Source organism: Arvicola amphibius, chromosome 6, assembly GCF_903992535.2.
Source record: "Arvicola amphibius chromosome 6, mArvAmp1.2, whole genome shotgun sequence".
In the NCBI taxonomy this organism is placed as follows: Eukaryota; Metazoa; Chordata; class Mammalia; order Rodentia; family Cricetidae; genus Arvicola; species Arvicola amphibius.
This window is the reverse complement of record NC_052052.2, coordinates 6,755,440-6,773,085: the sequence shown is the minus strand read 5'-3', so window position 1 is coordinate 6,773,085 and position 17,646 is coordinate 6,755,440. Positions and strand designations below refer to the sequence as shown.

Below are 17,646 nucleotides of genomic sequence, written 5' to 3'. Positions count from 1 at the left end.
TCTGTTTCTCAGCAGATGGCAGGGCTCCACCCTAGGGTTCCCTGAGCTTGAGAAACTTCCAGCAACTTCGTTTGAACTGTCCCTCTACACAGAGGTCCTGAGGCAGACCCACCCAAAGGACAGCATTCAGCCTCACCCCTGGAAACCCAGCCACCATCTAGGCTCAAACACTCTTGCCCACTGGGGCGGTGGGTGGGGGGTTGGTGCCTGAGTGGTTCTCTACCCACCACAGTCTAACTGGAAAAGACCCTGGGGCAGAAGACTGCACCTAAGGGCTGATCAAATGGTTTCAGCAGTGGCCTTCCAGTACTAAACAGTGTCCCCCGCCTCCCCCAGTTGTCAGCCTGCCTGATCCCTATTAAGCAAACATTACTATAACTGTCTTCCTCTCCTTCATCTTCAGTGCTCCCCCTCCTGTCCTCTTCAGTGCATTGGTGTCTTTAGATTCAGTATTTTCCCTTAACCCTTTCCCTCTCTACCCTATTTCCCATGACTTCCATAGACCTCAGGTCAATACCTTCCAAATATACCCTTAGCCCAGCCGCCTCTCCAAATCCCCAGAGCATCGTCTGACTGTCCTGTCACAGCCCCTGCCCTGCATGCTCAGCAGGTCCAACTGGGCCCCTCCTTTCCAGATCCACTTCTCCACCTGTGTTGTCACCAGGTATGGAGCAGGACGGCTTGGCTTATTTCTACCACTGTGGTTGTTCCTAATGGCCTTAATGCTTCCCAGATCAGCCTCAGCCTTTCCTTCTTGTTTGAGTTCTTGTCTTATGTTTTTGTTGCTGTTGCTGTTGTTTTGTTTTTTAAGATTAATTTATTTTTATTTTTATGTGTATACACACACACACACACACACACACACACACACACACGCACGCACGCGCACCATATGCCTGCAGTACCCATAGAGACCAGAAGAGGGCACTGGATACCCTGAACTGGAGTTATAGATGCTTGTGAGCTGCCATCCATGCTGGGAACTGAAAACAGGTCTTCTGCAGGAGCAGCCTGTGCTCTTAATCTCTGAACCATCTCTCCAGCCCCAGTTGTCTCAGGCTTTTTGTGTGTTTCCAGACAGAGTCTAGTATGGAATAGGCTGGTGTTGAACTTGCTTTGTTGCTGAGAATGATCTTAAACTTTCAAAAATATTTTTCATTTATTTATGTGTGTGCCTGCCATGACACACAAGTGGAGATCAGAAAACAGTTTTCAGGTGTCAGTTTTCTCCTCCTATTATGTGGGATCCAGAGATTAAACTCAGGTTATCAAGCTTACAGCAGGTGCCTTTCCCTGATGAACCATTATGCCCACCCTGTCTTGAACTTTTGATCATTTTTAGTGCTAGGATTATTGGCATGCCGTGTTGAAGACCAAATCCAGAGATTTATGCATGCTAGGCAAATACCATTCCAATTGAGCCACTCCCTATCCCTGCTAGCTCAATTATATTATATTTTAAATTAAGCAACAGCTTATTTTATTTTATTTAAAGATTTGTTTATCTATTACATTTACAGTGTTCTGCCTGCATGTATGCCTGGAGACCAGAAGAGGGCACCAGATCTCATTCATTATAGATGGTTGTGAGCCACCATATGGTTGCTGGGAATTGAACTCAGGAAGAACAGTTAATGCTCTTAACCTATGAGCCAACTCTCCAGCCCCAGCTTAATTTACTTTTGTGTGTATGTTTTCCTTGTCTGGATATGTGTGTTTGGTGCCTGCAGATGCTAGAAGTAGGCACCAGATCCTAAGATCATATGGAGCTGGAGTTATAGATAGTTATAAGTTGCCATGAGGGTGTTGGGAATCAAATCCAGGCATCCTCTACATGAACGGCAAATGAGGGCTGGAGAGATGGCTCAAAGGTTAAGAATACTGGCTGCTCTTACAGAGGTCCTGATTTCAATTCCCAGCAACTAAATGGTGGCTCAGAGCCATCTCATAATGAGATCTGGTGCCCTCTTCTGGCAGGCAGGCATACGTGGAGGCAGAATGTTACATACATAATAAATAACTCTTAAAAAGGGGGGGGGGCAAATGATAGCCATTGAGCCATCTCTCCAGCCCCTTTCCAACTGAGCTTTTAGAGAGGTCCTAAGTGGTATCTTTTTGGTTCTTCAAGACAGGGTTTCTTTGTGTACTAGCCCTGACTATCCTGGAACCCACTTTGTAGATCAGGCGGGCCTCAAATTCACAGAGATCCGCCTCCCTCTGTCTTCCGATTGCTGGGATTAAAGGCGTGCACCACCACTGCCTGACTCCTAACTGGCATCTTGATTGATCTTAGTCTCCTGGTCCACTCTCCATTCCTATGGCCAGAGTGACTTTTGAAGGCTTAGAAGGAACAGTACTGAAGGAGGTACAGTCTTACACTTGCACGGTATCCTCACCCACACCCTACAGTCACAGTGATTGCTGGCGTCCTAGACTGCTGTGCTCACCTCTCTGCCTCTGCATTGGCACGCCCAGGAACTCAGCCCTCAACCCCTGCCTCCTGCGGCTTGGCTCAGACCCTCTGCTGACCAGATGCTGAGTTCCTTGAGCTTGGGATTGAGGTTTCCTTCTAAGTGTGCTTCTGTGTGGCTGTGTTGACCTCACCAGGCTCTTGGTAACTAAGGTTGAGCACAGTGATCGAGGAGGTTCTAGGAGTCAGAGAGGCAGTGAATTTTGTGAGTACTGTCTCCTGGTCCCCAAGGATGGCCTAGCAGACGTGACAGCCAGGCATGACTCTGCTTTGAACCAAAGGAAATCAATGCTTCACTAGGCAGTTGTTCCCTCCACAAAGGTCCAGCTGCAGACATGATAGAGGGTGGGGGATGTGGGGGCTGGAGCTGCCGCTTCTTGAAGCAGGCCACAGAATGCCAAGCTTCCCTGTCTCATTGGTGCTAGCCCACACAGTGTGCATCGATTGTCTCTCCTGGCTCTGAAGTGATGCGTGACCACTGTTGAAATGAGAGAGGAGACGCAGATGAGCTTCAAGGACCGCATAGACTCTGTTTCCTTTTCTTCATGTTCTTCTTAGCCTCTCATAGAGCCTTTTACAAGCTAGGCAGTCACTTCTGTCAGTGTTGGCTTCATGGCATACTGCTTTGATACTCATCTAAGCATGCATGCATACATATCTGCATATTTGTAAGATTTTTTTATTTCAGGCAATTTCATTGAGCTCTTCAACAATTTCCAATACATACATACATATCTGTATATTTGTAAGATTTTTTTTTTTTACTTCAGGCAATTTCATTGAGCTCTTCACCAATTTCCAAGAAAACGTTTTGGTCATTGCATAATATGCAGCATCTGTCTATCATAAGTTATTGACCAGTCTCTTCCTGTTGGATCTCATTTCTGCTATTAATCATCATGATGGCAAGCATTCATTAGGCTGCTTTTCCGTGCCAGGTTCCTTGCAAAGAAATACACAAGGGTTCTCCCAGTAAGTATCATTAGAACCCTGTTACATGGCTTCTCTCTGGCTGAGAGAGGTAGTTCAAGACCATAGAGTCAGCCAGCGTGGTTCAGCCAGGGTGGGTTTAGCTAGTGCGGGTTCAGCCAGTGTGGGTCCAGCCAGTGTGGTTCATCCAGTGTGGGTCCAGCCAGTGTGGTTCAGCCAGGGCGGGTTTAGCCAGTGCGGGTTCATCCAGTATGGGTCTAGCCAGTGCGGGTTCATCCAGTATGGGTCCAGCCAGTGTGGTTCAGCCAGGGCGGGTCCAGCCAGTGCAGGTTCAGCCAGTGTGGTTCAGCCAGTGCAGTTCCAACCAGTGCGGGTTTAGCCAGTGCAGGTTCAGCCAGGGCGGGTTCAGCAAGGACAGGTTCAGCCAGTGTGGTCCAGCCAGTGTGGTTCATCCAGTGTCACCAGATAGGATAGATGTTGAGCAGCAGCATTTGTACATCTTCGTTATTGATGTGAAGGCCGATTTAGGGATGGCTTTTGTCGTCATTTACCTGCCTCCCTGCCTGCCCTTCCCTCTCCTCCCCTTCCCTTCCTTCCTTTCCCATTTCTGTGCTGGGGATTGAACCTAGGCCTCACACTCCTGCTAGGCAAGTGCTCTACTACTAAGCTATGTCCGCAGTCCTTTTTTTGATTAGGAGAGCATATTACCTAAGGACCAGGCATAATTTAAATGGTTACATGGTGTCACTTAAGGGATATAGGAGACTGGGGGGCTCTCTCTGCTGTCTTGCTGTTCTGGCCCCTGCACCTGCAGGTAGCTCTGACTGTGCCCACTCTGGGCTCTTCATGCCCTATTGCTACACAGAGTACAGGGCACCTAGTGAGAGACCTGAACCACCTGGTTTGCAAAGGCCACGCTGTAGTCAAATTGCCTACATAGCGTAGTTGTTGTTTGGTGTTTGGTTTTTAATTTTTTTTTACATTTTAGTTTGTGTGTCTGATGTGTGTGTGCACATACATGCACACACATGCACATGAGCGTGTCATGGATTGTATATAGGGTCAGAGGACAGATTGTGGGAGCTGGTTCTCTTCACCGTGTATGTCCCAGCAACGGCACACCAGTTGTCAGGCTTGGCTGCCTGTGACTTTACCCACTGAGCCATCTTGCTGGCTCTGAAGTTTTGTTTTGTTGAAGATTTATGGTATTTTTGTCATATGTATCTGTGATGTGTGGAAGGTGTGTGGGCATGAGCGAAGTGCCTGCAGAATCCCCAGGGGATGGTAGAATTCCTGGGTGCTGGGAACTGAACTTGACCTTAGCCACCTGGGTGCTCTTAACTGCTAAGCCATCTCTCCAGCTCCCAACCAGAGTTGTGATTTTTTTGTTATTATTTTTTGTGTGTGGGTGTTTTGCCTGCATGTATGTTTGTATACCACATGTGTGCCCCATTTCTTCAGAGGCAAGAAGAGTTACAGACAATTAAGCTGGTGCTGGGACTTGAACCCAGGCCCTATAGAAGAGCAGTCTAACCACTGAGTCATCTCTCCAGCCCTCTAGGGATGTTTTTTATACGACTTGGTTTGGTTTTTAAATATGTTGGCCTTGAACTCATGGTGTGCCTTAGCATCACACTGGGATTACCACTGAAGCCACCATACCTAGCAGAATTGTGACTCTTGTGATGTGCCTTGGGTGGGCTCTTGTCCAGTGTCCCAGGGCTGACATGACTCGTTTTGACTCCTTGTTCTTTCTCTGCCAAGGGAATTCTGGGGGACACTCCTGGTCTGCCTTTGAGAGCTACTGTTTGTCACATTGTCACATTGGCTCCCTGGGCCTGTCATAGCTTCTGTCTGAGTCTGCTTTCTCCAAGGGATTTCCAGGAAAGGGGCTGTGGGCTTTTTCAGGCCTCCTGGCTTTCCCCTGCAGAAACAGAGGCACCTGGTTCAGGGTGCTACTAGAGAGCCAAAAATAGTTTCTTGGTCTCATGGTTAAACTGAGAGTTTATGATAACAATGTTACAGGGAAAACAGCAGGAATTAGGCACTTTGGGAGTGGCCCAGTTCTGCAGTCTCTGCACTTGACCCTTAAAGTGCCCCGAGGCCAAGGATGTCAGCTTGAGCATCTCCATTTTTCTCTGGAATTTTCTCTGGGATCCCCCTGCCCCACACTGTTCAGCCTCTGTCTTCTCCCTTCCTTCGTGTGCCCTCTCACAACCCTCCCATGCCCAGCTGGTACCCAGCTCTGGCTCCCGCAGCCCCATGCCAGTCTTTGTCCCACAGTAGCAGGACTCTGTGGAGAGAAGGTCTGTTCACGTCACACATTCAGACCCAGAGCTTGCTGGGGTCCCGTACAGACCAAGCCCCATGGAGGCTGAGCAGCTCAGAGTGGCTCCTCCCTGTGGGCAGCAGCTTCTCTGTACCCTGCTGTGCTGACCCCCCACTGTGATTTCTGGATCTCCCTCCCCAGGCCAGCTCCTTCCAGGCGCCTTCTAGAAGCCCCAGGTGAAAACTGTCAGTGCTGAAATTAGAGTCAGCCCAGGGAAGGTTCATCTGGGACAGGAAGCTCAGCCTCTTGACTTTAATTAACACTTGTGTGAGATTTACCTGTAACCCAGTAACAGGGTTGAGGCAGAAGTCACATGCATTGTACAGAAATCCACCGGGATCTGGTTTGTAACACCAGTACTGAGAGAGAAAAGGAACCCCAGAGGGGAGTGGAGAATGTGCTGAGGTGTGGCCCCTTTAGCAAAGCCAAGAACAAATGCTTGAAAGGCCTTAAAACCCCTGGCATGACTTCCCAACACCCTGCTAAGAGGTGGGTCCCTGTCCTGGGCGGGACATGGGGGCCACTCTGTCCAGCATTTGGACAGTTCCAGTCACATTAGCCTCTCTTTACTGTAAGCTCAGCAAGGTGTCAGATGACAGCAGTCCTCCATGAAGGACAATAGGGTACGTGTACAATGCCAAAGAGCTTTGAGTGTACAGAAGCCCACCCAGGAAGCTAGAATGCAGGCACAGCCCCAGTCAATCACAGTACTTTGCCAGAAGAGCCTGGTAATCTGCATTTTAAGCAAAGTGTGGTGTGGTGTTGCATATCTGCAATCCTAGTACTCAGGAGATGATGCCAGCCTGCACTCCAGAGAAGGAAACTATGCCCTTCCCTAGATTCAGGGAATCGTATGACAGCTAGATGTGCCTAGCTTTAGAGCCTGTCCTGGAAATAGCTCTGTAGACCAGGCTGGCCTCGAACTCACAGAGACCCATCTACCTCTGCCTCCCAAGTGCTGGGATTAAAGGCGTGCTCCTCCACTGCCTGACTGGATGCCGCATTTTAAACAAAGCTAGATATGATGAAGTTGGGCTGTTGCCCGGCTACTATGGAAGCTGAGGTAGTAGGGTCACTTGAACTCAAGAATTCCAAAATAGCCTGGGGCAAAGTATCAAAACTGTCTGGGGATGGGAGGATGAGGTTGAAGGAACAAAGCAAGCAGCAACAAGGAAACGGCTCCAAGGTGATTCTGATGCTCTGCTGCAGGGTCTAATCTGAGAATATGCAAGGTCTTTAGTGAGAACCTGGTCGTCCCTGAGCCCTGGGGACACAGGCCCCTGTGTCCTTTCATTCTGTTGCTGTGGACACTCTGACCGAAAGCACCCTAGGAGAGGAAAGGATCTATTTCATCTTACAGACCAGTCCGCTGTTGAGGGATGCCAAGCAGGAACTCAAGGCACACAGCATTTCTTCTAACCAAGGACAGCCACGGAGGCACAGCAGACACCATGCTTCCTTCTACAGCTCAGGGCCACCTGCCTAGGGAATGCTGCCTCACACAGTGGGCTGGGCTCTCCTAGATCTGTTAACAATAAAAGTCTCCCAGAGGCCTGCCCACAGGCTACTCTGATCTGCGCAATCCTTGTTTGAGACTCCCTTCTGGGTTGACCCTTGAAGCCAACTAGGACACCTCTGGGACATAATCACATTCTCTGGTCTGGAAGAAACTATGTTTGGGGGAGATACTGAAAAAATTTATGTGGGGAGAAGAAACACCTCACCTGGAAACTCTAAAGGTCGTGTGTGTGTGTGTGTGTGTGTGTGTTGCAGGCTCAGTGGGGTGGGAGGGTAGTTGAGAGTGCAGGGTCCCAGGGGATGCAGCTGGAATTTGTCACCACCGATGTCCCTGGACATTATTCCTGTTGTGTTAGTGAGGACACAGGTGCCATTTACCTTACTTCACAGATGAATGAACTGAGCTTGACTGCACAGGGACCTCCCTGACAGCCACAGGTAGTCAGAGTTAAGGTCAGGCCCAGGTCCCAGGAAACAGCGGAAGCCTGGGAAGGGCCTGTAGTTGTCTCCTGCACTCTTATTGGCGGCCTGTTCTAGGAAGCCACACATGACATCTCTGGCTTTGGAGCCCAGTAGGCACCACAGAGCCTAGTGCTGCTCCTGCTGCTAAGCCATTGGTGAATCAGAACCCACTGTTCCCATAGCAACCCAAGTGTGGTGCTACCTTGGGTAAAAAGCCTCCCCTGGGAGCTTTGGGCTATCAAAGCGGAGGTGTATAGAACACCTGGCTCATAGCCTTGGGATGCTAAAAACAGCACATGCTGCCCAGTGGGTGTTGGTTTATGTGGGAGGAAGCCCCGTGCAGGAGGAGTATCAGCCTTGTTCCCCTCAGAACTTCTTCCCTTTGGTGGCCCTTTGGGACCAGTTTTTCCAGATAGCAATTCCCCAGATCTAGTAGCTGAGGTCTTACAGTCTTGGGTGCTTGCTGACATTCAAGATAATGAACTCATGGCCTGAGGAGGTGCTGCGCCCAACCCAGGCAGTCAGGGAAGGGGCTAGAGCATTCAGAGTGGGAATCACACCATATTCCTGGGGTCACTTGCTCCATCATGAATGGGTGCTGTGTGTGCTGAACATGTTTCACTGAGCCTGGAGCTCACAAGGCTCAGCAGGGGTGCTCCTTGGGGATTTAGAGGCACTCATCAAAGTGCCCTACATTGATGATGAATCACAAAGGGGTTCCCTCTATCAGCTTTGGGAATTTGGAGTCTCTGCAGCCAGAGGGTTGCAATTTTTTAGCTTTTCAAACAGCTGATTTTAAAAAATGATTTACTTTGCTGGGCGGTGGTGGTGCACGCCTTTAATCCCAGCACTCGGGAGGCAGAGGCAGGCAGATCTCTGTGAGTTCGAGACCAGCCTGGTCTACAAGAGCTAGCTCCAGGACAGGCTCTAAAGCTGCAGAGAAACCCTGTCTCGAAAAAACATAAATAAATAAATAAATAAAATAAATGATTTATTTTATATGTATGAATGTTTGGCCTGTATCTATATCTGTGTACCATATGGATATGTGGTATCTACAGAGGTCAGAAAAGGGCAATGGATCTCCTGGAACTAGAATTACAAACAGCTGTGACTTACCAAATGCTGGGAACCAAACCTGAGTCCTCTGCAAGGGCAGCGAGTGTTAACCACTGAGCCATCTCTCCAGCCCCAACAGGCTGTGTGCATGTGCGTGTAGGTCAGAGGAGAGCTTTCAGGGTTGTTCTGCTCCACATCGTCTAGGCAGGGGTTCTCTAGTTGTTTCTGCTGTGCTTCATACTCTAGGCAGCCTGGTCCCCAAGCTTCTGAGCAGTTTTCCTGGCTCCTCTCACATAGGCATGCTGGGATTACAGACGCGTACATTCTGAGCCTTCACAAGACTCTAGGGATTTAATTTAAGTTGGCATGTTGTCAGCTTCCACTTTTTTTTTTTTTTTTTGTCAGAGTCTCTGAGTTTACCAATTGGCTAGACTTGCTGGTTAATGAGCTCCAAGGATCCTCATGTCTCTGTATAACCAACCTAGCATGAAGGTTTCAGATATGCATAAAATATGTATATGTATATACACATGTACATATACATACAAAGAATATACATATACATATTCTTATGTATATCCAGCTGAACCATCCCCTCCCTCAGCCCCCAGGTCTCTAATCTGTATTTTGGCTAGGTAGGTATAGGGTTCCATAGAAACACAGGAGATAATGGGTACCTGGCCCCAGAATGCCTGAAGCTGGAGTAGTCCTGGGACACCTATGCCAGTAAGGGGGCGCTGTAGTTTCAGTGACCTTAAGGATGGCAGAGTCAAGGCCCCTATCCCCAGGGCTCATGCTGTCACGAAAGTTGGGCTTTGGGGAGCTCAAAATTAGGTCATATGGTATCCGTTAGTGGCTGGTGTTGCTCATATGAGTCCCCCTTTCCCAGTGCCATCCACATGGGGCTGTGCCCATCCTGGGCTGTGAGGTCCTTGGGGCTTGCAGGAGATTTACAAGTTCAAGGTCAGCCTGGGCTACATATCAAGAACCGATCTTAAATTACAACAGAAGGACAGCAAGGATGATGCCTGTCCACCTTCAGGAGCCCTTCTCCCCAAACCACACTGTCCCTGCGGTCATCTGTATTGGGTGTGAGTGCTGGCTTGAGACAGAGCCTTGCTTTCAACACGGCTGGTGTGGTGCGAATTCATTCCCAGCTCACAAATAGCAGTGACCCCATTGTCTGGCCCCGCCCCCGGACTAGGCCAGCTTCCCTGTTTCTGTGCTTCTGCATACTTGCCATTTTTCCCTCCCCAGTCACTTGACTAGCTCCATTAAATGGCCAGAGCTGGTATTGGACGTGGGATGGAAGGACCAGCAGGCGCCTGCCCCACCCTATGCAGAGAGCTGAGCCTCAGCCCTGCTTTCTAGATGGATGAGCCATAGGAGTAGAGGCAGAGAGCAGGGAGGACGGTTGACACTTGAGTTCCATGTTGAGTTCCTCTAAGGCTTTGTTGGTGGTGTTTTCTAACCTTGGGTCTTGGTTCCCTTCTCATAGTAACACAGACAGATTGGTCCAGGCTTTGTCTGAGGCTTGGCATTCCTCAGTGCTCTGGACAACTAGAGACAGTTGTTTCGCTTCTCCTAGAGAAATGACAAGGTGCTCTGTGTAGAAAAGGCAAGGGCTCCAGACCCTGGGCCTCAGATTCACCCAGCTGCTTCATGTCTCTGAACAAGGGGCTTTCCCAGGTGATCGGAATATGACTGAGAACAAGGCTAGTTCACACAGCGTGCATACCATGGCTAGTCCCCGAGAATACAGCGTGTCCACCATGGGGAACAGATTAATGGCATTGGAGGCATACCCCAGTTGTAGACTGCTTGCCTAGCGTTCCTGAGGCCTTGTCTTGATCCCTGTACCTCACAAAGCTGGATGTGAGATATCACGTCATCTCAGCACTTGGGAACTAGTAGGAGGGTCAGAAGGTGAACGTCATCCTTGCCTACACAGTGAGTTCAAGGTTATCCTGGGCTTCATGAGAGCATGTTTCCTCTCTCTCTCACACACAGCTATGGTGCTGAGAATGCTGAAGATGACCACAGCTGCCTGGGCCACAAGCCCCTGGCAGAACGGCCGTCAGAAAGGGTGTGAGGTTGTGGGGGGCTCCAAGGCCTCTGCTTTCTTGTCACTTGCTAGTGTCTGTCTCTCATCCTGTCCACATGTGTCGGGCAGCGCCTCCTGGGACCTGTGACGTGTGTTCCCAGAGTGGTGCAGAGCTGCCCTCAGGAGCTTGCTGGCCATGCCTGTACCCCGCACTCAGAGGGGTACGAGTGTGAGTTTGAGGCCGGCCTGGGCTGGCTGCCTAGGAAGCCCTGTCTCCTAGAAGACGGAGTTCAATTGGAGATGTAGCTCGGTGGTGATCGAGCCCCCTGCTTCTTGTGCCCTGTATTTGTTTAATCCACCGCTGAAAAGGAGTGGGGTGAGTGATGTGAGTAATAGATTTCAACTTCTTGTTGTTTTGTTTTACCAAGACAGGCTTTCTCTGTGTAGCCCTGGCTGTCCTGGAATTCTCTCTGTAGACTATTCTGGCCTCGAACTGACAGAGATCCACCTGCCTCTGCCTCCAGTGCTGGGGTTAAAGGCATGCACCACCACTGTCAGGTGACTTCAACTTCTTTAAAATTTTGAGTAGTTAGAGTATAAGGCCTGAGCTCTGTCCCCAGGCCCCACACGGTGGAAGGGGAAAAGAGCTCCTGCGGTGTCCTCCAACCTCCGTGTGCACTACAGCACACGCGCATCCTCACCCACACAGAAAATGAGGACATGTAATAAAAATTGCCCCAGTGTTGTAGTATTGTTGATGAATGATACTATCAGTGAAATTATTTTCTTTTTTAATAATTTTATTTATTTTTATTTTATATGCATTGTTGTTTTGCTCGCATGTAGATCTGTGTGAGGGTACTGGGTTCCCTGTAATTGGTTGTAGACAGTTGTGAGCGGCCCTGTGGGAATTAAACCCGGGTCCTCTGCAAGAGCAGTCAGTGCTCTTAACCACTGAGCCATCATCTCTCTAACCCTCAGAATTATTTTCTTAGTTTAATTTTCAGATTACTCATTGCTAGTATATGCAAATAGAATTTATCTGTTTGTTTGATTTTGTTTTTTTGAGACCAGGTTTTTGTGTGTAGCTCTGGCTGTCCTGGAACTCACTATGTACATCAGCCTGGCCTCGAACTCACAGAGATCCGCCTGCCTCTGCCTCCCGAGTGCTGGGATTAAAGGTGTGCCCCACCCTGCTAGTTTGTAGCTTTTCAGTAAGTAGAAATTACAGAGCATTTTCTACTTGTAAGATTATGATACCCACAAATAGAAAGTTTCCTCTCTTTTTCTAATGTGTATGCTATTTATTTAGTTATTTGGTTTTGCCTAACTGCCCAGGAATGAACCTTCAGAACTACCTAGAGAAGCCAGGTGAGGTGGCAAATGCCTGAAGCATCAGCACTGGGAAGGCTTGTCAGTCAGCAGCAAGTCCGGGCCGCATGAGACCCGGTCTCAGACATCCAAAACAAACAAAAATCAACTTGAGTAAAAATTTTGAGGACGGGCTTTTTCTTCTTCCGTCTTGCTGGGGTGAGTTTTAGCCATGCAGTATGGTGACAGTTGTGGTTCTTGTGGGTGCCCTTTATCTGGGTAGAGAAGGCCCATGTTTCCTGTCTGATGCATCTTTGTCATGGAAGGATGCTGGATTCTGTTAGGTTCATTTCCTGTGTAAAGGTGACGGTGTGGGTTGGTAGACCATGTTACATCACGTGAGTTTCAGATGTTAAACCAGCCCTGCTTTCCTAGAATAATTTGGTCTGGATATATGATCCATTTTTTATGTGTTGTTCTATACATTTTGCTAGTGTTTGTTAAGCAGTTTTTCCATACTCATAGGAGGTTCACATCTGTGATTCGTGTGTGTGTGTGTGTGTGTGTGTGTGTGTAATGTATTGTCCAGTCTCGGTATTCTTATTTAATTTGTTAGAGAAGACATTCAGGAGTGTAGCTCCCCCTGCTTGGGCTTACCTGTATCTGGTGGGAAGTAATAAACAGAAGCTCTGAGCCCAAGTTCTGACTTTGGATATCAGTGGGAAAGATGGGAAAGATTTTTATACCAGTAAAATAGGTTGCTGGCCTGGGGGTAGAAGATGGCACTGGCAGGACAGCGAAGAGGGTGCCCGAGGGCTGCATTCCTCTTCTGGCTCAGGAACTGAGTTTTAAGGCTCAAGCAATGATGACAAACTGAGCCGCTCTAACTGAATGACCCACTGTGACAGAGAGGCTGAAGGATGCTCCGGAAGAACTTCTACCTCCCTCTCTTTGGCTCCCGAGGAAGGAGGTCCTGGTGGTCAGCCAGTGCTTCAGAGACAGGAGATGGTGTGTGATGGGCAGCGCCTCTGGGCTGCCGCAGCCCCAGCCACAGAGCAGAGGCTCGGAATGAGGCCTGTGGATTCTCAGGCAGGGAGGACATGGCCAGCTGGCATGTGGGAGGGTAAAACTCTTAGAAAGCTTGCTCTGGGTATCTTCTTACATACTTACCAGAGCGACCATGTGACCTTAAGAAGGTCATTGTCCTAGCTAGAGTTTCTGCTGTTGTCATTGAAACAACATAACCAAAGTGACTCGGGAAGGGAAAGGGTTGACTTCACTCACAGTTCCATGCCACTGTTCACCCATTGCCAGGCAGTGAGGGCAGGAACAGGGCAGGAACCTGGAGGCAGAGCTGATGCAGAGGCCATGGACGGGTGCTGCTCACTAACTTGCTCCCTGTGGCTTGCTCAGCCTGCTTTCTTATAGAACCCAGTACCACCAGCCCAGGGATGGCCCCACCCACAATGGGCTATGTCCTCTCCATCAATCACTTTAAAGAAATGTCTTACAGCCATATCTTATGAAGGTATTTTTTCAATTGAGGTTCCTTTCTCTCCAATGACTTCAGCTCGTATCAGGTTGACATAAACCAGCCAGTACAGTTACTGTCTTCATAGCACAGGACGTGTACCCAGCGAGCAGTCTGCAGAGCTCAGTGATCAGGATTTGAGCTGCTCTGAGGAGCTGGTGGCCCACTCCCTCTGCACACCCACCATTCCCTCCTGGGGACCCAGTGCTGGTTTTGTGCCCACAGCTAACTGCAGAGGCCCAGGGTCCCTTCAAGAAAGCCTACAAGACAGATGAGAAAGAGAGTGGGCTGTCACCATCCAGTGCCACAGAAGCATCTTCTGCCGACACTGGCAGTCTTGCTCCGACCCCCTCATGCCCTTGGAAAAACCAGCATCTGTAGGTGCCCAGCTTAGCTGCCATGCCGAGTATGATGTAATCCCGGAGTCTGTGGTTGCTAGGACAATCCTGCCTGCAGTGACAGTGCGTGGTCCCAGGACTGGAGCGAGAACAGAATGTTTCCGAGAAAACAGAAAGGATTCATAGGGCATCTCAAGCAAAGGTATCTCTTCCCAAGAAGCCAGATATCTGCTCTTTCTGGGGACTTGTCTTCTCAGGAATGCTGCTAAGTACAGACTCCCAGAGGCAGAAATGGTGGGTGGGTGACAAATTAAGTTGCTTTAGCGCCTCTGTGCTGATGTGAAGGCGGGCCTTCCGGATGTCATGTGTTCTTATGGGCTGCCCTTCTGTAGCAGCACCTGAGGTGCCTCCTGGCTCCTCCGGCAGCAAGGTGTACAGGAAGCACTCCCCTGTGGTGTGGACAAGGATAGCCATCTCTGTGTTGACTCTAGTCCAAGTGACAGAGGCCCTATTGCACCCCACCCCCATCCAACCCAATCCTCGGAGGCCTTTCCTGTCCCTGCTGTTCCCATCTGCCTCTTCCAGGGAGATTGCATCCAATATCGCAGCAGGGAAGTATGCCAAAAAGGCCACCGGCGGCCTGACTGTCGCAGTTTAGAGCAACATGCTGGACCACCAGTTAGAAAAGGCAGACAGGTAGCGTGGGATGCAAGGACAGAGAGGCACAGGCAGCTTGCAGGTTAGCTTTTCTAGCTCCTTCCCTCCTCCCTTTGCCTCTTTTGGCCAAGTGTCAGAGCCTGTCTTAGGGAAAACAAGACAAAGGAAGTGGTGTTACATGGCTTTAATCCCAGCACTCAGAAGGCAGAGGCTGGCGGATCTTTGTGAGTTCAAGGCCAGTCTGGTCTACAAAATGAATTCTAGGACAACCAGGACTGTTACACAGAAAAACCTTGTCTCAGAAAACCAATGTGTGTGTGTGTGTGTGTGCATTTTGTTTTATGTCTAAGAGCATTTTGCCTGTGTATATGTATGTGGTACTCATGGAGGGCAGAAGAGAGTGTTAGATCCCCTGGAACTGGAATTACAGATAGTTGTGAGCCAGTGTGCACGTGCTAGCCACTAATCCTGGGTCCTCTGCAAGAGCAACAAGTGCTCTCAACCTCAGAGCTATCTCTCCAGCTCCAAGATCTACACTTGAAAAGTAGAAAAGTTTCCCAAGAAAATCTTACCTCCCACCCTAATGGTCCAAGCCTCTGAACCACACCCCACAGTCTCACAGCAGGGTGGGATCATTGGCAGGTCCCCAGCTTGGATACAGGAGGCAGAAGAGGGATGGAATTCATTAGAAGCACTTCTCCTCTCCTTCCCTCTTTTATTTAGGTTGTCTTGTACCCCAGGCTGGCCCTGAACTCACTGTGTAGCCGAGGAGGACCGTGAACTTCTGATGCCCTTGCCTTCACCTCCTGAGTACTGGGATCAATAACATCACCCAGTTCATGTGGTCCTAGGGACTACACCCGGGGGGGCTTGTATACAAGACAAGCTCCCTGCCGACTGAAGCACATCCCCAGCCCTTTGCGGCGCTCTGCACTGCTTTGCCGGGGTGGAAAGATAGAGGAGGGATGCTCCATGGTGAGCACAGCTTTCTGCCCTGTCCTGACACCAAAAGTCATCCATGGGCAACTCTTGTTCCTTGGTTTGCAGGTGCAGAGGACGTGGTGATGGCGTTTTCCAGGTCAGAGACCGAAGACCGGAGGCAGTAGCTGAAAGCCCCTTGGGATACCCTGAAAGCCACCGAGGGCCACAAGTTCTGTGGGGCTCCTCTCCCAGTTGGGTGGTAGCAAACCACCTTCTGTTTCCATCCCTCTGTTCCCCTCCCCACCCTACCCCCACCCTTCCTACCCTAGCCACTCGGCAGGGCTGGCATCAGGGAGATGCCAGTGGTGGTTTGTGATTGGCTTGAAGGGATGGACTGTGATTGGCTGCAGGAAGAAACCTTTTTATTTTTAAATCTTGACCAACGGAAACCTTTTATTTTTATTTCTGACTCTTTATTTTTTTAAAAATTTGCGCCTCGGTTTCTGGCTTCCCCGGAAGCTCTCCGAGCTCTGGTGCTTTATTTAGGTCATTTTTTTAGGATTGTGAAGAGACCCAATTGGCTGCTTAAACTGGAAAGAGATTGTGATTGGCTGTCTTGTGGGAAATGGTCTTTTCTTTGATTGGCTGCAGGTGTTCTGCTCATATTACTAACTTCCTCTCTTCTGAATGCAGAAAACAGGGTTTGGGGATATTGTTATATTTGACTTGAAAAAAGAAAACAAAGAAACCAAATGAGCTTTGCAATATTTATTACACAAAGGTCTTGCTGCTGCCTTCACGTATTGGGTCCGTGTTTGAATTTGATTGGCAGTCAATATGTGGATTTGGTTTCCCATTGGCTCACCCCTGACTCCCGTTGCCATGGGCTTACTTCCACTCTGCTGCTTATTTGAGGCCTGAGGTACACCTGGAGATTGTGTGCTTTATTGACCACACCTGCCTCCCCTAGCAAAAGGACTCCAGGGACCATGAGCCGGGTCCACAGCTGGAAGGAGCAGTGTGTTGTCCTGAGCCTGCAGCCCAGAGCTCAGAGCTTACCAGGAGGAAGGATTTATGTACTTAGTTCTAAGAGCTGGCAGGCAGCCAGTTTCCCAGGGGGTGGAGGGTGGGGGGAAGAATGAATCCTGCAGACCTTCCCCCCCCCCCCCCCCCGCCAGCCCGTGCTAACCAAGCAAATTAACACTGACTGGCAGCGCCATCCTCTTTGCTGCCTCCTGTATCTCACTTCCTTGGGACTTAGCATCACCAGATCCTGAAGATTCGAAGAGGGGTCTTTACCAGAGCAGATACCCCAGTTTCACTCTCAGATCCTCAGAGACCTTCACTCCAAGCACCAACCTAAGTAGGCTTCCCAGGGTCCCTTGCGGGGGTGGAGGGTAGGTCCTTAGACCCCTAGCCCAAGCCCCCACTGCACAGTACCTGTCCATGTCAGCCTCAAAGGGATTGTAACGTGGCTTGTTTATGAAATGCCCACGAGGAAGACCAGATAGACCGCCAGTAAGTGGGTCCCACAGGCTAGCCCTCTGGGACACATTTTACAGCAGCTCCCGAGGAGGGTCTGGGTCATCATCCCACCCACCCCTTTTCTGGGAAGTAGAGGAATGGTAAGTGCCTGGAGCATCTTGGTGCCAGGGAGTGTACAGGAGCCAGTGCCAACACGTCTTGAGACCAAAGCCATGGGGGACCTCACTGTTGGTGGATAGTTTGCACTGACCAGCCTTGTTCCAGGAGGAGAATTCAAATGTCATAGTTAAGGCCCATATCCTCCAGCACACGGTCCCTGTCACTGACAGTAACAAGCCAAGGCCATTGAGTTCCAGGGAGCAATCAGCTATACCGATGCCAGCCTGACCAGCAAGGTCTGAGGGTATCGTTCCTGGAGAGGAGCGTGTGTGCACAGGCACAGTGAGAGTTCACACACAGGCAGACGCCCACACTCTGCCAGTTCAGCCGGTCTGGAGATGCGGCTGAGCCCCTGGGCAGAGATGGGGTTCTTCAGTCCCGCTCACTCGGGAGAGTGTGTAAAGTAGGGTGCCGCCACCTTCAGTTGGCTCC

General features: G+C 49.8%; 1 protein-coding gene across 4 annotated transcripts in view; it reads left to right on the top strand.

Annotated features, from left to right (window-relative positions):
* Nucleotides 1-16,326, top strand: part of Ctnnbip1 (catenin beta interacting protein 1) — a 49,120-nt gene extending 32,794 nt beyond the window's left edge. For all 4 annotated transcript variants that reach the window (XM_038334837.1, XM_038334840.2, XM_038334838.2 and 1 more), the window contains one exon: nt 15,697-16,326. In XM_038334837.1, the coding sequence (XP_038190765.1) occupies nt 15,697-15,755 (59 nt within the window). In that variant the 3' untranslated portion in view covers nt 15,756-16,326. The remainder of the gene's footprint in view (nt 1-15,696) is intronic.
* Nucleotides 16,327-17,646: the final 1,320 nt, after the last annotated feature.